Below are 20976 nucleotides of genomic sequence, written 5' to 3' on the forward strand. Positions count from 1 at the left end.
TTTTTCTTTTGACACTTTGCAGCGTGCTTGTGCTAGAAACTGTAATAGGCTTTTTGTTTCTTGTGTGCATATGTTTTCTGTGTCAGCGCAGAGTAACAAATCATCCACATACTGAATTAGACATGTAGTCTTCGAGCAGGTGTCCATGCAGACAAAACAGTGTGTAGTGCTTCAGAAAAGGCGGACGGTGAAATTGCAGCTCCCTGCGGTAACCTAGTCCAACAATACTGAGCATCATCTACAGTAAAGGCAGTACATTTCTGGCTATCAGGATGCAATACTACAGAAAAAAATGCATTTGCCAAATCAATGACTGAAAACCTGGTGGATGAGGCTGGGATGTCATTAAGTAACACGTGAGGGTTTGGAACAATGGGAACATCTATTACCATTCGTTTATTAACCTCTCTTAGATCGTGCACAAGTCTATATCGGACCGATCCATCGGCCGATCTTTTCCGTACGGGAAAGAGTGGGGAGTTCCAGGGGGACCGGCATTTTCTTAATACCCCTGCCTCCACATACTCTACAACCTGTTCATTGATGGCCCCCTTCTGTTCTCCTTTAAGGGAGTACTGTTTGTTTGAAATGGGTACCGTACCGTCTTTTAGTTTAATGTGGACGGGTGGTACTGAAAGTAACCCGACATCAGTTTTTCCTTTTGACCAGAGGGTATCGAGCAAAGATTCAAACCCTTCTGGGAGTATTGGGGAATGTTTTACGTGCTCGGGGTCACCCACTTGATGTATCATAGTGAGCGCGGCTAGGACCTTTGAGTCCCTTAGTAGGGGGTCTGAGTTTTGTAAATAAACCTTTCCATCTTTATATTTTATTGATGCCTGTATTTTGGAAAGTATGTCTGCTCCCAGCAAATTGACAGGGCAGTCAGTTGAGACCAGAAACTGCACGTCTATGGTCTCTGGTTCACCGGGGATTTGGACGGGGATAGGGATTGTCTCTTGTAATCTCACGGCAGTACCAGTAAGTCCTGTGGTGGTTATGGTATTGTCAGTGAGATAGGGTTCAATGTTAGGGGTGTGCATTATGCATGAGCGGCTTGCTCCAGTGTCAAACAAAAAACGGGTTTCAATTTTTCCATCAAGTAACATGTCAATAAAACTTTGAGGACCCGTCTCTTTTACAACCCCTGTGGACACTAGAATGCCAACTCTCTATTCTGATTTCTGCTCCTTTTTGTTCAACCATGCTTTGTATTTTAAACAATCCCTTTTCAAGTGCCCTGTTTGTTTGCAAAAGAAGCATGCTCCTGGCGCTGCCCGTGCATTAAACCCCTTTCTTTCGTTTGTGGCTTGCACAATGTAAATCGGGGTCTTTTTCTTTTTTAATTCCTCCCTGTCTTCCATGGCTCTTAGTATATCTAACAACACCTCTATTTCCAAACTTCCTGCCTCAGGTCTGATTTTAAACAGAGACTCCCTCATTTCTTGTTTGAGACCCATCAGAAAGGTGGTTTTAAGTAGTTGTGTTTCTCGGGGCTCGGCAGTGCCAAAGCCCCCGCCTGTGTGATTGGTCAAACAACGGTCATACCATTTACGGCATTCTTCATTGTTTTCCTGTTTAAGGGGGGTGCCTACTGGGACCTTACGCTGTTCTGCAGCTGCCCACGCATTCATTTTGGTCAGGAATATATTTGAAGAGGCCACCGTTAAAGCGTTCTCTCCTTCTGGGCAGGCAACCTCATCTGAGCCTCTTAAAACTACGGTTCCACTTGGACCGATTATTACATTAGCCAGTTCCTCCAAATCTGACCAGGTACAGTTATTTATTCTGGTCATTCTCCTAAATAGGCAAGGGGGATATTTCCTGGGGTCAGGACACTTATCACAAATATCCCTTATTTCACTGGGGGTCCATGGTCTATGTTGAGTAGTGGTGCGCATCCTAATGTCTGTGGCACCCTCACCTGGCCCTGGACCCGTTGTTGTGGAGGTGGTTATCGGGAACATGCCTGGACTGGGTTGCGGTGAGTCACACCGCTGGTCTGTAGCTTCTTGCAGCCGACCACAAAATGGAATTGCCTCAGAGTATGCTGGGACACATCGGTAACATTGTTTGCAAACGGTCCCATAAGGGAGGCTGACTTGCTTTTGTTCTTTGGGGAGATTTTTATTTGGGTTATAAGGCGGGGGGCCCACATGGACGGGAAACGCCCATTCCCCATATCGTTCGGGCTCGCGTGTGGGTCTTTGTCTTAAACTGGGACCTGGCTGATTGCCGTGAACGGACCCCAAATCTGGATATATCTTAGGACAGGGCGGAGGTGGGGGTGGCCAGGCAACGTTGTCTTGGACATTATGGACCGGTGGCGCTAAAGGCTCTATATCATCAATGTCACTTAAATTTGTTAACTGTAACATATCACAACAATCATTGTCATTCTCTAATTCTTCTGACATTTTACACCATGCAACACATCTGTCAAAATAACCTTTTTCTTTCAGTGTTTCCTCATTGTCTTTAATTAGTTGTTTCCAAAACGGAACCTTTAATGTACCGTTTTCAGACACCCCTGCAGCTTTGAACAGTTTTCTCCTTCCTTTTGTGAAATCCTTGCCTTTATGCTTTCGCATGTATTCTATGGGGTCTAGATCCCCGTACTTTTCGGATTTCTGTCCTGTCTTGGACCCTTTGTTTCCCATGATGGGATTACCTTATGGTCCAATATATTTTAAATGAGAAAACTTTTATGTGTTCCTGTCTTGCCTTACAACAAGTTTGCAGCGGGTCTGCCTTTCTGAATGTTTCTGACTACTTTTACTAAAATCCAACAAAAAAACACAATCACGTGTAGGTAGGGGATTCAATTATTAGGAAGGTAGATAGGGCAATCTGTTACCGGGACCGTGCATGCCGAACAGTGTGTTGTCTCCCGGGTGCTCGGGCTCGGCATATTGCGGATCGGGTGGACAGATTGTTGGGAGGGGCTGGGAATGACCCAGCGGTTTTGGTGCATGTTGGCACCAATGACCGAGTTAGAGGAAGAAGGGGTGTCCTAAAGAATGATTTCAGGGACATAGGTCGCAAACTTAAGGCAAGGACATCCAAGGTAGTATTTTCGGAAATACTACCTGTGCCACGCGCTAGTCCAGGGAGGCAGCGGGAGATTAGGGAGGTTAATGCGTGGCTAAAAGATTGGTGTAGGAAGGAGGGTTTTGGATTCTTAGAGCACTGGGCTGATTTCTCGGTCAGTTGCCATCTTTATTGTCGTGATGGATTGCACCTGAATGAGGAGGGGGCTGCAGTGCTAGGGGAGAGGATGGTTAGAAGGTTGGAGGAGATTTTAAACTAGGCTCCGGGGGGGAGGGGCAAGCAAGTATTTATGGGATAGACATTGAGAGTAGTAAGGAGGAATTTAACAAGAGTAAAGGGGGTGGAGAGGGGGGAAAGGGAAGCATAGCCGATAAGGAGCGGCCCTTTTTAAAGCTAAAAGAAATACCTAAGGGAGGCAATAGACTTAAGTGTATGCTTGCAAATGCAAGAAGCCTGACAGGTAAAATGGGGGAGTTAGAACTAGTAGCAATGAATGAGCAGTATGATATTATAGGTATTACTGAGACCTGGTGGGATGATACACATGACTGGGCAGTCAACTTGGAAGGTTATTCTCTCTTCAGGAGGGATAGGGTAAATAAAAGGGGAGGAGGAGTATGTCTTTATATTAAGCCAGAATTAAAACCAAGTATTCAGGAAGTTATATACGAGAATATTGGTGATAATATAGAGGCATTGTGGGTGGAGATATCCAGCGGAGGAAAAAGTTCAGAGAAGTTTCTGATAGGGATATGCTATAAACCGCCAGATATTAGTACGATTGAGGAAGCCCAACTTCTACAGCAAATTGAAAAGGCTACACAACTAGGTCAAATTTTAATTATGGGGGATTTTAATTATCCGGACATTGATTGGAGTACTGAGACCTGCGGTACAGCTAGGGGAAATAGGTTTCTGAGCACGCTAAAAGACCATTACATGTCCCAATTAGTTGAGGAACCAACTAGGAACCGGACTATACTGGACCTAGTAATAACAAACAATGTAGACGTAATATCAAATATTCAAGTAAAGGAGCACTTGGGAAACAGTGATCATAATATGGTCTCATTTGAAATTAGTTTCCAGAAACAACAGTATAAGGGATCAACTAGGACTTTAAACTTTAAAAAGGCAAATTTTAATATGCTAAAGGAGTCTATAAAGAGCATAGACTGGGACAAAGCCTTTGAAGGAAAAAATACGGAAGAAATGTGGGCTGTCTTTAAAATGTTGTTGGAAACATACACGTATAAGTTCATTCCTATAGGAAATAAATGTAAAAGAATTAAGTCTAAACCAATGTGGCTAAATAAAAAGGTAAGGGAAGAAATGCAAAGGAAGAAGCGTGCATTTAAATTGTTTAAGTCTGAAGGGTCAGAGGAGTCCTTCCATAGGTACAAGGAATGTAATAAAACATGCAAAAAGGAAATTAGATTGGCTAAATTAGAAAATGAAAGGCACGTTGCAAAAGAAAGTAAGACAAACCCCAAAAAGTTTTTTAAGTATATAAATGGCAAAAGGATTAAAAAAGATAATATAGGACCACTAAGAAGTGAGATGGGTGAATTGATAAATGATACTAAGGAAAAAGCAGAGATATTAAACACGTTCTTTTCTTCAGTATTTACCAGAGAGGAACAAATGGCAGGAGTAATACATAAAAATGGAAATGAAACCATGCCATTAATTAATACTTGGTTGTCAGAGGAAGAAGTCCAAAGGCGACTGAAGAATATTAAGATAAATAAAGCTCCAGGTCCAGATGGCATACACCCAAGGGTCCTTATGGAATTAAACTCGGAAATAGCTAGACCGCTATTCTTAATTTTCAGAGATTCAATCTCATCAGGCTCAGTACCAATGGATTGGAGAATAGCAGATGTGGTGCCGTTGTTTAAAAAGGGGACGAGATCACAACCAGAGAATTATAGACCTGTAAGCCTGACATCAATAGTGGGGAAACTACTGGAAGGTATTTTAAGGGACAGTATTCAGGATTACTTGGTACGCAATAAAATTATTAGTGGGAATCAACATGGATTTGTGAGGGATAGGTCATGTCAAACTAATCTAATTAGTTTCTACGAGGAAGTTAGTGGGAACTTAGACCAGGGCAGGACAGTAGATGTGGTCTACTTAGATTTTGCAAAGGCCTTTGATACAGTGCCACACAAGAGGTTGGTTTACAAAATAAGGGAACTGGGTCTAGAAATCAAAATTTGTACTTGGATCGAAAACTGGTTAGAGAATAGGGAACAGAGAGTTGTGATAAATGGAACATTTTCTAATTGGTCAAAGGTCTTAAGTGGAGTTCCTCAAGGTTCCGTGCTGGGACCACTCCTTTTTAATATATTTATTAATGACCTTGGTGATGGTTTAGAGAGTAAAGTTTCTATTTTTGCAGATGACACTAAACTCTGTAAGGTAATAAAATCAGAGCAAGATGTAGCTTCTCTACAGAGAGACTTAAATAAACTGGAGGATTGGGCGGCTAAATGGAATATGAGGTTTAACACAGATAAATGTAAGGTTATGCATTCAGGGATCAAAAACAAGAACGCAATCTATAAATTAAATGGAATTAATTTGGGAGAATCTATAATGGAAAAGGATTTGGGAGTGCTCGTAGACAGTAGACTTAGCAATAGTGCTCAATGTCAAGCAGCAGCTGCAAGGGCAAACAAAGTATTGGCATGCATAAAAAGGGGCATAGATGCAAGGGAAGACAGTGTAATTTTGCCACTGTATAAATCATTGGTAAGACCTCATCTTGAATATGCAGTATAGTTCTGGGCACCACTCTATAAAAAAGATAATTTGGAACTAGAAAGGGTTCAGAGAAGGGCGACAAAATTGATAAAGGGTATGGAGTCATTAAGTTATGAGGAAAGGTTAGCCAGTTTAGGCATGTTTACTTTAGAAAAGAGGCGTCTAAGGGGAGATATGATTACTATGTACAAATACATTAGGGGTCTATACAGAGAGCTTTCATGGGAACTTTTTACCCCAAGGACCATACACAGGACACGTGGTCATCCCCTAAGGTTAGAGGAGAGGAAATTTCACAACCAGCAAAGGAAGGGGTTCTTTACAGTAAGGGCAGTCAAGATATGGAATTCATTGCCAGGGAAGGTTGTGATGGCAGATTCAATAGATATGTTTAAGAAAGGGTTAGACAAATTTTTAGCGGAAAGGTGTATCCAGGGATACGACCGTTAATTTAAAATAAAGGATAGTAGTGGATATAGGGTAAAAATTGGATTGCAATATTGAGTCTGGGGGGGATTTTCAAAATTGAAACAGATGGGCGGTTGCCTACTCTGGATTAATTACAAATATAAGTGCAGGATCGCAGGAGATCCAAAATAGGTTGAACTTGATGGACTGGTGTCTTTTTTCAACCTCATCAACTATGTACTATGTAACGTGTACAATCAATATTATTTGCAGGGTCAACTGTGTGGTCTGACTGAGTTCTGTGGTGTTAGTCATGTGTATAGATGTATCAGGTGTATGGCATAGAGAGGACAATATATCAATACGTATAACAATACAAAACAGATTACACACAAGTACATTGATACTCTTAATAGTATCTGTTGCCAGAGTTCAGGGATCTCCGTCAATCAGACTGCAGTACCCTCAAGCTAGGATAGCTCCCCCTCCACAGAGACAGCCCTAAGAGCAAAAATAAAGCTTTTTACTCACCAGCGCTGGATGAACGTCTGTCTGTCTGGAAAGGGAGAACCCCGTTGTCGGGAAGTCTGATGTATTGGAGATCCCGGATGAGCCCCCACTGAAACTGTCAGAGATGACCTAAACGGGTCCTTTCTCCTGAACTCCGGCTGCTATACCTTGTGTTTATCGATCGATAGAGAGACAGACAAGTTCAGATATTAGGCTGAAACTCCATCTGGTTCTGACCAGCCCTCAGTCAGAGTACGTTTATTTATACATAGTAAAAACAGGAAAAAAAGATAAGGAATACAAGGTTTGTGAAAGCAGCTTGTACATGTCAGCAGTTTGTGGTCATGACAGAAAGCAGATGTCCTTATCTCAGTCACGTAGGCCTTAGGTGGGGGTCGTGGATTCCTGGAACAGAAGTTGCTTGATGTGCACATTCTTGAGAAGAAACATGTTGACGAAGAGAAAAGAAATGTAAGGCAAAGGTCATAGAGAATGATCTGCAAGACTGCAGACCATCCTTCTTTCAGCAGTAATTATACAAAATGCATTAATACAAGAAGCTCATAAAATGTATATCTCTCACACCTTCAAAAGCAGTGGGCATTCAACAAGAATTTGAAATCAGTAACATACTAGAGTCTATAACATCCCCTGGGGCAAATCATTTTTGATTACAGCCTCAAGGAATACTCTTGGGTCAAGTCTGATGTTTATGTAACCCTTTGGCTAAAAGTGTCACAAACCCCTGAAACAAAGGGCATCTGGTCGGCAGTTAAAATGGAAATCTCAAAGAAAAATAGCTACTGTTACTGGGAAATCCTATCTCTAGGCTTCTCATTCGTGTAAACTTGTGTTCAAATAAGCTGATAGCCTTATCTGTAGAGCTTGCATAGCTAATGAGCAAAAGATGGGGCAGTCTGTGAGTGGTTAATCTAGGTTTCTTAAGTAGGGCTGCTGACAGCTCCTCTGAACTGCAAAGGGTATATCTTTTTCTATTTGGCTTTTAGATAAAATGCTAATTAAATAATTAAACAATATTATTATTGGGGTAATATTGCAAATATTACCAGGAACATTTTTTCTCTGCAGTTAATGCTGACAATCAAAATGCATCAAAAACATTTTACCCTTTTTGCATCATAATTCCTGTGCGCTCTAGGCACTCTAGCAGGCGCTTCTGGCTTGCTCCAAATTTGGCCACATAGCTCCTTTGAAAATGGAGAAATATTAGTGTGCCTGCATACTTTTAGGCCTATAGTCCAAAGAAGAGAAAAGATTAATGACCTAAATAAGCACTCCAGGTACGTATAGGTAATAGATTAATACATATTGTTTTTATTGGTATGCGCTAAAATTGATACATGTAGGTATACCACACAAGTAAAAAAGCGAAATATAAAAATATTGTAGTGTTGAAAAGTATAGAGTTTAAAAATAAATTGACCCTGAGGTGGAGCCGGTCAAAATGTATATAACACTTCCAAAGAGAAAGTGACTGATAAGGGATCTCTTGTGGGAATATATACAACACAGATACGTCTATGTATATCAGATGGGGTAGTAGGAATCTTACACAATCTGCATCGTGACAATGTATCACTTATATAGCACTTAATATATATGTTGTATTTAATGTGAACTGTAGATGGCAGTATTGCCTAATATATTCCCCCACAGTATTGATCCAATCGAGAGTCTTCCTTCAGAGTACCGTATGTTTGATACATAATAGAGATTCATGAGCCACGAGTCCTGTATGATATATCAGGAGATTACCAGGTATATAGTTGCTTATATTCTCATATATATATATATATATATATATATATATATATATATATGCCTACTTAGGCTGATGAGTTATAGCTCAAAGTATTCTGCCTAGTACATTTTGGGTAAAAGTTCCTAAGACTTACGAATAGTCTTTACTTAGTAGTTATGTGCACTAATGGTTAATATGGCATACATGGTATCAGAAGTTGCTGAGAGACTCGTATACAGCGATTGATCTCTATAGTATTAATCTCATTACAGTAGCGCTAGATCGCTAGTATTATATCCCCATATAGTCTTCCAATAGGTTGTTATAAGGGGATAAGAGGTATAGTAGCGCTAGTATATATTGTTAGAAAGACTCTCATTACCAGTTTATTAAGTTTACATTAGCGGCAAAACGCTGCGACAAGCCCCGCCCACTTCGGGGTCTGGCGTCACGCTTGAGGGACTATATGCTCATACCCCCCTCACACAACATAATATATCTACTAGTGAGGTGGGGTACTATCTTGTGCGGAGCGGTTTTTCCCTTTACCCTTTCCCCATTTCTCCATGACATCACATACTTTTAGGCCTGGCAACTTCAGTTCTGCTTAGACACAGACAATAAGGACACGCTCATATGAGCAATTTCTTACCCTGTACTCTGGATGTAACAAGATGTAAGAAAAGAAATGTTGCAATGCTGTTCCGTCAAAGAACAGTGCTAAATGAGCATCACACCAAAATAGTACACTAAATTGACCTGTGCTTAACTCTACTATTTATGTGAACCAGGACTGTAACATGGGTAGTGTGACCTGGGTCACACTGCAAGGCCAATGTAACATCACCTCTGAATGTTATTTTCCCCACCCACCTCCTGATACACATGGGGTGCTAAGGGCCCCACACTTCAGAGGGGTCCTGACAGCACCTGTTCCCAGAGTCAAATATGCAGAATGGTGTTTAGTTCCCTTAAGCATCACAAATATGACTTAATGACATTGCAACACTGTGATTGGAAAGGAGCCAAGAGGAGCCAACAGAAAGAAGACAGGTGAAGCAGACAAGAGCCCCGAGGAAAGTAAACTATTGCAGGGGTGAGGCAGGTAACAGGAGTTGAAGAGAACAAGGATAGATGGGTTGGATGAAAAAAATATAGACACACTCACAAAATCAATGAGTTGTAAAGAATGTTAACAACAGAGGAAACAAACAGAGATTTTTGTGCCCCCTTCCACAGTTTATCACATGTCAAACTAGAACTATGATGTGAAAAAGTTTAGAAGAAAACTGGTTACTAATATATAAAAAATGTGAGCAGGTATGGATGTAGGAAAGAAGATACAGTATGTGTTGCCTTTTAAGAAGGCAAGTGCAAAAGAAGGTCCATGTTAAATGGTGAAAAAGTTTGTTGTGGGACCTGTGAATACTATTAATATATTTAGGTTAGTGGTAAAATCAGTGGTCGAAGTGAGGGTGTGTACAGTGGTATGCCATACCTTCACTTCTGCTACTGCTTTGATTGTAAACCTATCAAATTCCATTCACATTTTCATAGCACCACTTCGACCACTGGGTAAAATAGCTGCTTATGATGTTATTAATAAGGATATATAAGGAATAGTGGGTGATGTTGCAACCTCTGCATACTGCAAACAAGCAAATGTCAATAGCAGTGATGAGAAATGATGATCACTTTTTACATACATAAATCAAATTGTACAAACGGGATTGTCTCACAAAAGTGCTACAATTGTGAAGTATACATAAATCAATAATCATCTCTAATTGCTATAATAACATTAGTCCAATAATGTATCTGCAAGAAAATACACTCAATCCAACTTCGAAATCTATTGACAAAAAATAGTCTGTTTTCTCTATAGACTGTCCACAAATTTCTGTTTTTATATTGATATAAAAATATAATCTAGTCTGTGTAGTTATTATAAGAATTTAATTCCCAACCCACCTTATTGGACTAATTTTAGTATAACAAAGCAGAGTATTGATGGGATTAGAGTGCAGTATAGCGTTTGTAAAGTTTTAGCCATGCCCCCATAGTAGGTTGTCCTAGAGCACTCTGGCAGTGCCATCTCCCACCAAGATAGCAGGAATCAGTTCTCACTCTCACCCAGGACGTTAAAATGCCTAGATACTTCTCTGTGAACAGTACTAACTTTTCGTCAAAAGCATCATAATCTCTGTGCCTACAACATTTTTTGTATTTTGTTCTATCTGGAAAGCTATGGGTGAAAATGCTTAGAAAGTGATTATCTGAACAAGCCTTAAAATAAACACTATAAGCATTCATACCCCATTGAAACACTTTTGAAGCTATGGGATCTTATTTAGTCATTTTATTGCAATCATCCTTAATCATGATTATTGCAAAAGTTAGAAATAAACATTTGAAAAACAATAGTATGCCTTTATTATATATTATAGTTCTGTCATATGTGGATCTATACTTTGTATATTCTAATCACATTTTTTTTTTACAGAGCAAAGATGGTGAAATCAAAAAGGCTGGTTCAGAAGGTGAGTGCATGATAAGTATATAGATACAGGATACACACACAAGATGTATAAGGTACATGACATTTTAGCTGCACTTGATGAAAGTGCTGAGTGAGCACAGAAATGTCTTTTGGGAATGTATACTGCTGCTCAGATGAGTATTTATGTATGACTTGGTCTGGTCACTTTTCAGATGTGATAACAAACTGCTGTATTTACACAAGAGTGCTGGTTTCCTGGATGTTTCTGGGATGGAATTTTTTTATGTATATATGACACAGGCACCATTCTGGTGAAATATACATGGACAGCTTCTTGCTGAAAACAGTGCTTTATTGTTCCATCACAATAACACAGCATACACTTTCTTTCAGGGTGACACCAGGCAATCTATCACTGCCTAGACATAATCTTCCTGTCTAGACACCGGCCACTGTTTGGCATCAGTCACTAAGCACAAGTGCACAATACAGTCTTTTTTCCTCCACCCAAACACTGCAAACCAATCACAGAACAAATCAATAACACCCATATGGTGCACATGTGTGTTTGTGTGCTATGGGAAAGACTGTGTGGAAATTAACCCTGTCTTCAGGTTGTACCTGTAAACTCTTTGGATCTCTCCTGTCATTTCTATCTGCATAAGCAGGAGGTGTGGCAAAATAGCCCTCTTTGTTACACATATTGTACACCTGTATGCATCTGAACCTAGGTGCACTACCATATTTGTATGTAACCTGTCCTGCAGCCTTTACCTTCAAACTGTCAGCTGAAGAGCGGATTCCTCTCATAGAAGCCTGTGGCATACCATTCCCTTTGTCTATATATATTGGGACAGAAACGCTGGGAAAGAATTGAATGCCGGGTATATAAGTCCTAAATTCCTGTCATTTGTATAAAATGCATATGGGTAATGTCCTTTCCTTCACGCACCTTACCAACCTTCGTACCTTATAAGTGTGACTTAAACTAAATCAAATAAAGACACGGATACGTATAGCTTCTTTGACAAAAGGTCGCAGTTTTATTAATAATAGACCAATTAAATGAAATTCACCTGGTGGTGGAGAGAGTAAACTGCAGTCAACTAAACAACCAATCATCTAACCAAATATTGCAATGCCAAGATGGCATTCAAACTAACCAAGGAATAATCCCTTAACATTGGCCAATGTTAAAACAGGCGTCAGCATGACTGCTCCCTTCTGGACTCAACATTGACGGCCACGTAAAGCACGCCAAGGGATCCTCCACTTAGAAGGATCAAGAGTGATGTTACTTGAAAGGGGCAATGACGTGCAGCCAAATATCATAACCACCGTTGTGACTAGTCGCTGACTGCACTGCTCCCCACCAACTGCGCCTCCTCTATAAATAAAAATTGTTAGAACAAACCAAAACAACTAGTTGGGCGGGCGGGAAGGCATCCGTGAAAGTGCGGGAAGAAAAGACCCAGCAATCCATGGGAGTTCATACTGAAGAGACTATGCCACTCCCCATGGACCCTATTGCGCTGTATATCAGCAAAACTTTAACCCCGAATGGGTAAGGTCCTGAAACCCATAAACCAATGCTCTTTAAGTGCCCTCAGCTTAATGGCTTCGCTTGACATTTTAAAACTCCAGGGAGATTTTGTAGGCGTGTGGGAAAAGCTTCTCAGTGCAGGTTTCACAGCAGACAAATTAAGAGTTGCACCCTGTGTGTTGCAGTTCTGATACCCATTCTCTCAGGGGTACACCCTGTGGGGGGGGGGGTCTTAGTGTCTGGAAGCCCCCTCTCCCTTCCAGGGGCACTGTAGGCTTGAAGTGGCAGACCCTGCCCACGGGAACAGCCACTTTACAGCTTCTGCCTGCAGCTTGTGTGCAGATCATTTCTATCTGCACAGCTTTCTCTCCTCTGCTGTATGTCTCCACCCCTTCCTCTCACACTGACAGCATGTGTATGTCTCCTGTATGTAGCAGCAGGACGCCAGTTTAACAGCACTGGATGATAAAGGTGAGTAAGTGAGTGAGTGTATTTTCATGTCAGTGTGGGGAACCTGTGCTTAAAATATTCTCATGTAAGTGTGGTGAACCTGTGTTGGATGTATGTGTTGGAAGCAGATAAATGTGCAAGAGTAAGGATCTTAGCAACTTTGACAAGGGCCAAATTGTAATGCCTAGATGACTGGGTCAGTGCATCTCCAAAATGACAAGACATGTGGAGTATTCCCAGTATGCAGTGGTTAGTACCTACCAAAAGTGGTCCAGGGAAGGACAACCAGTGAACTGGGCAACAGTCCCATAGAAGAGTAAATGTAGCACAAACTGGTGAAAAAGTTGATGCTAGCTATGAAAGAAAGGTGTCAGAACACAAAGTGAATAGCAGCTTGCTGCGTATGGGGCTGCATAGCTGCAGAAGCGGAGTGGTTTTGGTTCTAAAACATCTTATTTTTGCCCTTTATTAAAAATTGAGAAAAATAGGTGAAATTATGTGATTTTGAGCTGTTATTGTTCCTATATTACTTTTTATAGCATTACAATTAATTTCCACTCATTTATAAGCTATTTTCTAATGATCTTTTCACAACTGTGAACTGCGAACAGCGAGCTGGCTGGCTAAAATTAGTGACAGATTAGCAGAAAATACATATCAGTTTAATAATTATTTCTTACTTCTTAACAAACAAATGTTATATTTTTTGGGGGTGTTGTGCTGCTCAGATTTAGAGAAAAGAACACACTATTGCAAACACTCAAGCACAACATCCTCTTTTTTGCCCTCTTGATAAAGATGTCATTAAAACTGACTAGAGATGAGCGCACTCGGATTTCTGAAATCCGAGCCCACCCGAACGTTGCCGATCCGAGTCGGATCCGAGACAGATCCGGGTATTGGCGCCAAATTCAAATCTGAAACTGAGGCTCTGACTCATAATCCCGTTGTCGGATCTCGCGATACTCGGATCCTATAAATTCCCCGCTAGTCGCCGCCATCTTCACTCGGGCATTGATCAGGGTAGAGGGAGGGTGTGTTAGGTGGTCCTCTGTCCTGGTAGATCTCGTGCTGTGCTGTTTAGTTCTGTGCTGTGCTGTTTAGTTCTGTGCTGTGCTGTGCTGTGTTCTGCAGTATCAGTCCAGTGGTGCTGTGTGCTGTGCTCTGTCCTTCTGAGGTCAGTGGTGCTGCTGGGTCCTGTGCTGTGTCCTGTTCAGTCCAAAATAAAATAAAAAAAAGTTATTTAAAAAAATACCAAAAACTAATTAAATTTTTTTTAATTACCACAAAATTTGCACAACCAATCCTGCAGTATAAGCCCATTGGTACTGCAATATTACCAAGTTCACACATTCAGCAGTAAAAGTCCAGTGGTACTGCAATATTACAAAGTTCACACATTCTGCAGTATCAGTCCAGTGGTGCTGTGTCCTGTGCTCTGTCCTGCTGAGTTCCGTAGTGCTGCTGGGTCCTGTGCCGTGTCCTGTTCAGTCCAGTGGTGCTGTGTCCTGTGCTCTGTGCTTCTAAGGGCATAGTTATTTCCCCATTATTCCCAAGTTTTTAAAAAATAAAAAAAAAGTAAAAAAAAATTAAAAATTAAAAAAAAAATATATAATTATAACCAAATTTGCAAAACCAATCCAGCAGTATAAGTCCATTGGTACTGCAATATTACAAAGTTCACACATTCTGCAGTATCAGTCCAGTGGTGCTGTGTCCTGTGCTCTGTCCTGCTGAGTTCCGTAGTGCTGCTGGGTCCTGTGCCGTGTCCTGTTCAGTCCAGTGGTGCTGTGTCCTGTGCTCTGTGCTTCTAAGGGCATAGTTATTTCCCCATTATTCCCAAGTTTTTAAAAAATAAAAAAAAAGTAAAAAAAAATAAAAAATTAAAAATTAAAAAAAAAATATATAATTATAACCAAATTTGCAAAACCAATCCAGCAGTATAAGTCCATTGGTACTGCAATATTACCAAGTTCACACATTCTGCAGTATCTTGTGCTACATATAATGGAGACCAAAAATTTGGAGGATAAAGTAGGGAAAGATCAAGACCCACTTCCTCCTAATGCTGAAGCTGCTGCCACTAGTCATGACATAAACGATGAAATGCCATCAACGTCGTCTTCCAAGCCCGATGCCCAATCTCGTAGTACCGGGCATGTAAAATCATACTTGCCAACTTTTCCTCGTTGGCTTCAGGGAGATCCCGGGGGAGGTGGGCGTGCGGGGGTGAATCGCATCATCTTTGCACCGCCCCCTAAACAATTGTCACAATTTTGGCCAATTGCAGCAGGGGGAGGGGCTAAGATGGCCACTTATTTATTGCGGGGCGAGAGCCGGGAGGTTGCCCTCTCTCCCAGAAATGCGGGAGTCTCCCAGACATTCCGGGAGAGTAGGCAACTATGCGTTAAAGAATAGCAGCTAATGAATCTCTAGAGACTTAAGTGTCTTTTACAGTTCTGTCTCCATTCCTGAAGTCATGTTGTCTTACCTGCCAGTCTTCGATTAAATCTTGGTCTCCATGAAAATGGCCACCTCCATAGGCATCAATACATGGACATAGGACACAATTTCTGAACTGTGTCATCATGCCACAGATGGCGAAGCCAACCACGTCTTTTACTGGCTCAGCATCAGGGAGAATGCCAGACTCTTCAGGGAGTGAGGGAGATCACCCCTATTTCAGGGAGTCTCCCTGACATTCAGGGAGAGTTGGCAATTATGTGTAAAATCCAAAAAGCCCAAGTTAAGAAAAAGTAGCAAAAAGAGAAACTTAAAATCATCTGAGGAGAAACGTAAAGTTGCCAATATGCCATTTACGACACGGAGTGGCAAGGAACGGCTTAGGCCCTGGCCTGTGTTTATGACTAGTGGTTCAGCTTCACCCACGGATCTTAGCCCTCCTCGTCCTCCCCCCCTACAAAAAATTGAAGAGAGTTATGCTGTCAGCAACAAAACAGCAAACAACTCTGCCTTCTAAAGAGAAATTATCACAAATCCACAAGGCGAGTCCAAGGATGTTGGTGGTTGTCAAGCCTGACCTTCCCATCACTGTACGGGAAGAGGTGGCTCGGGAGGAGGCTATTGATGATGTAGCTGGCGCTGTGGAGGAACTTAATGATGAGGATGGTGATGTGGTTATTGTAAATGAGGCACCAGGGGGGGAAACAGCTGATGTCCATGGGATGAAAAAGCCCATCGTCATGCCTGGTCAGAAGACCAAAAAATGCACCTCTTCGGTCTGGAGTTATTTTTATCCAAATCCAGACAACCAATGTATGGCCATATGTAGCTTATGTAAAGCTCAAATAAGCAGAGGTAAGGATCTTGCCCACTTAGGAACATCCTCCCTTATACGTCACCTGAATAACCTTCATAGTTCAGTGGTTAGTTCAGGAACTGGGGCTAGGACCCTCATCGGTACAGGGACACCTAAATCCCGTGGTCCAGTTGGATACACACCAGCAACACCCTCCTCGTCAACTTCCTCCACAATCTCCATCAGATTCAGTCCTGCAGCCCAAGTCAGCAGCCAGACTGAGTCCTCCTCAATACGGGATTCATCCGAGGAATCCTGCAGCGGTACGCCTACTACTGCCACTGCTGCTGTTGCTGCTGTTAGTGGGTCATCTTCCCAGAGGGGAAGTCGTAAGACCGCTAAGTCTTTCACAAAACAATTGACCGTCCAACAGTCGTTTGCCATGACCACAAAATACGATAGTAGTCACCCTATTGCAAAGCGTATAACTGCGGCTGTAACTGCAATGTTGGTGTTAGACGTGCGCCCGGTGTCCGCCATCAGTGGAGTGGGATTTAGAGGGTTGATAGAGGTATTGTGTCCCCGGTACCAAATCCCGTCGAGATTCCACTTCACTAGGCAGGCGATACCAAAAATGTACAGAGAAGTACGATCAAGTGTCCTCAGTGCTCTAAAAAATGCGGTTGTACCCACTGTCCACTTAACCACGGACATGTGGACAAGTGGTTCTGGGCAAACGAAGGACTATATGACTGTGACAGCCCACTGGGTAGATGCATCCCCTTCCGCAGCAACAGCAACAGCTGCATCAGTAGCAGCAACTACAAAATGGCTGCTCGTGCAAAGGCAGGCAACATTGTGTATTACAGGCTTTAATAAAAGGGCACAACGCTGACAACATATTAGAGAAAATGAGGGAAATTATCTCCCAGTGGCTTACCCCACTTAGACTCTCATGGGGATTTGTGGTGTCAGACAATGCCAGTAACATTGTGCGGGCATTAAATATGGACAATTTCCAGCACGTCCCATGTTTTGCCCACACCATTAATTTGGTGGTGCAGCATTACCTCAAGAGTGACAGGGGTGTGCAGGAGATGCTTGCGGTGGCGCACAAAATTGCTGGACACTTTCGGCATTCAGCCAGTGCCTACCGCAGACTAGAGGCAAATCAAAAAAGCATGAACCTGCCCTGCCATCACCTCAAACAAGAGGTTGTGACGCGCTGGAACTCCACCCTCTATATGCTGCAGAGGATGGAGGAGCAGCAAAAGGCCATTCAGGCCTACACAGCCACCTACGACATAGGCAAAGGAGTGGGGATGCGCCTCAGTCAAGCGCAGTGGAGACTGATTTCCGTGTTGTGCAAGGTTCTGCAGCCATTTGAACTTGCCACACGAGAAGTCAGTTCCGACACTGCCAGCTTGAGTCAGGTCATTCCCCTGATCAGGCTGTTGCAGAAGCAGCTGGAGAAAGTGAGGGAGGAGCTGGTAAGCCATTGCGATTACACCAAGCATGTAGCTCTTGTGGATGTAGCCCTTCGTACGCTTTGCCAGGATCCGAGGGTGGTCACTCTTTTAAAGTCAGAGGAATACATTCTGGCCACCGTGCTCGATCCTCGGTTTAAAGCGTATGTTGTGTCTCTGTTTCCGGCGGACACAAGTCTACAGCGGTGCAAAGACCTGCTGGTCAGGAGATTGTCCTCTGAAGAGGACCGTGACATGCCAACAGCTCCACCCTCATTTTCTTCCACATCTATGGCTGCGAGGAAAAAGCTCAGTTTTCCCAAAAGAGGCACTGGCGGGGATGCTGATAACATCTGGTCCGGACTGAAGGACCTGCCAACCATTGCAGACATGTCTACTCTCGCTGCATTTGATGCTGTCACAATAGAAAAAATTGTGGATGATTACTTTGCTGACACCATCCAAGTAGACATGTCAGACAGTCCATATTGTTACTGGCAGGAAAAAAAGGCAGTTTGGAAGCCCCTGTACAAACTGGCTCTATTTTACCTGAGTTGTCCCCCCTCCAGTGTGTACTCGGAAAGAGTTTTTAGTGCAGCGGGGAACCTGGTCAGTGAGCGGCGAAGGAGGTTGCTTCCTCATAACGTTGAAAAAATGATGTTTATAAAAATGAATAATCAATTCCTCAATGAAGTACAGCACTGCCCTCCAGATACTACAGAGGTACCTGTGGTTGTGGAGTCCAGCGGGGACGAATTGATAATGTGTGATGAGGAGGAAGTACACACTGTAGGGGGAGAGGAATCAGAGGTTGAGGATGAGGACGACATCTTGCCTCAGTAGAGCCTGTTTAGTCTGTACAGGGAGAGATGAATAGCTTTTTTGGTGTGGGGGCCCAAACAAACCAATCATTTCAGCCAAAGTTGTTTGGTAGGCCCTGTCGCTGAAATGATTGGTTTGTTAAAGTGTGCATGTCCTATTTCAACAACATAACGGTGGGTGTGAAGGCCCAAGGACAATTCCATCTTGGAACTTTTTTTTTTGCATTATATGACCAATCAACAGTCGTTTGCCATGTTCAAAAAGTAAAACCAAATTTAAACAAATTCAAGAAATTAAACCAAAAGTAAAATGCCCTGTCATAATTTAAAACAAGAGGTATTGACGTGCTCTAAAACTACTGTATTGTTGTTTATATTTTATAAACACTACACTTGAAAGCTTGAGTCTTTCAATAAAAAAGTAACTGTCCATTGCACGAATATTTGCAACAGGGACAATTTTAGGGTTAAGAAAGTCAACTAATAACACTTCGACGCTGTCTGTCTTTATAAACACTACACTTGGAAGTTGGAGGAGGTATTGTGGCCCTGGCACCAAATTTACTACCGGGGCCACTCCACTGTGCAGTCCATATTTAGGTGTATCAGATATTAAACAACGGTGACAGTTGATGCCCAATTTTTTAATTATATTGTGGCCTCGGTACCAAATTGTGTACCGGGGCCACCACACTACGCAGTCCATACCCTTTTTTGGTGGAATTCTGACCCGTGGTGGGTTTTTTAATTATATTGTGGCCTCGGTACCAAATTGTGTACCGGGGCCACCACACTACGCAGTCAAGATAGATAGATGCGTATCATAGATAAAGTACATTCAGTGGTGTGGGGCAAATTGAAAAATATTCAAAATGCACTGACATTATCAAAAACAAGAGGTTGTCACACGCTAAAACTCCAACATGTATATGATGGAGAGGATGGAGGAGCAGCCGTATGTGCAGTGTAATGCAGACCTGTTGAAGGTTTTTTATATATTTTATTGTGGTGCCCAGTGCCCACTCCTCTACGCAGTCCAGATACATTTATTGGTGCGAATCATAAAAGATCAGGGTTTTTAATATATATTGTGGTGACCCACTCCTCTACGCAGTCCAGATACATTTATTGGTGCGAATCATAAAAGTTCAGGGTTTTTAATATATATTGTGGTGACCCACTCCTCTACGCAGTCCAGGTACATTTATTGGTGCGAATCATAAAAGTTCAGGGTTTTTAATATATATTGTGGTGACCCACTCCTCTACGCAGTCCAGGTACATTTATTGGTGCGAATCATACAAGTTGATGGTTTTCTTATTATATATATTGTGGTGACCCACTCCTCTACGCAGTCCAGGTACATTTATTGGTGCGAATCATAAAAGTTCAGGGTTTTTAATATATATTGTGGTGACCCACTCCTCTACGCAGTCCAGGTACATTTATTGGTGCGAATCATACAAGTTGATGGTTTTCTTATTATATATATTGTGGTGACCCACTCCTCTACGCAGTCCAGATACATTTATTGGTGCGAATCATAAAAGTTCAGGGTTTTTAATATATATTGTGGTGACCCACTCCTCTACGCAGTCCAGGTACATTTATTGGTGTGAATCATACAAGTTCAGGGTTTTTAATATATATTGTGGTGACCCACTCCTCTACGCAGTCCAGGTACATTTATTGGTGCGAATCATACAAGTTGATGGTTTTCTTATTATATATATTGTGGTGACCCACTCCTCTACGCAGTCCAGGTACATTTATTGGTGCGAATCATGCAAGTTGATGGTTTTCTTATTATATATATTGTGGTGACCCACTCCTCTACGCAGTCCAGATACATTTATTGGTGCGAATCATAAAAGTTCAGGGTTTTTAATATATATTGTGGTGACCCACTCCTCTACGCAGTCCAGGTACATTTATTGGTGCGAATCATACAAGTTGATGGTTTTCTTATTATATATATTGTGGTGACCCACTCCTCTACACAGTTCAGGTACATTTATTGGTGCGAATCATACAAGTTGATGGTTTTCTTATTATATATATTGTGGTGACCCACTCCTCTACGCAGTCCAGATACATTTATTGGTGCGAATTATAAAAGTTCAGGGTTTTTAATATATATTGTGGTGACCCACTCCTCTACGCAGTCCAGGTACATTTATTGGTGCGAATCATACAAGTTCAGGGTTTTTAATATATATTGTGGTGACCCACTCCTCTACGCAGTCCAGGTACATTTATTGGTGCGAATCATACAAGTTCAGGGTTTTTAATATATATTGTGGTGACCCACTCCTCTACACAGTCCAGGTACATTTATTGGTGCGAATCATACAAGTTGATGGTTTTCTTATTATATATATTGTGGTGACCCACTCCTCTACGCAGTCCAGGTACATTTATTGGTGCGAATCAT

At 42.0% G+C, this 20976-nt stretch overlaps 1 protein-coding gene across 1 annotated transcript in view; it reads left to right on the forward strand.

The window, feature by feature from the left end:
* CARMIL2 (capping protein regulator and myosin 1 linker 2) overlaps positions 1 to 20976 on the forward strand; it is a 1059949-nt gene that overhangs the window by 845407 nt on the left and 193566 nt on the right. Inside the window, exon 35 of the mRNA XM_075188807.1 lies at positions 11007 to 11043. Coding sequence (XP_075044908.1) covers positions 11007 to 11043 — 37 coding nt within the window. The remainder of the gene's footprint in view (positions 1 to 11006; positions 11044 to 20976) is intronic.

This window comes from Mixophyes fleayi, chromosome 10 (assembly GCF_038048845.1).
Source record: "Mixophyes fleayi isolate aMixFle1 chromosome 10, aMixFle1.hap1, whole genome shotgun sequence".
In the NCBI taxonomy this organism is placed as follows: Eukaryota; Metazoa; Chordata; class Amphibia; order Anura; family Limnodynastidae; genus Mixophyes; species Mixophyes fleayi.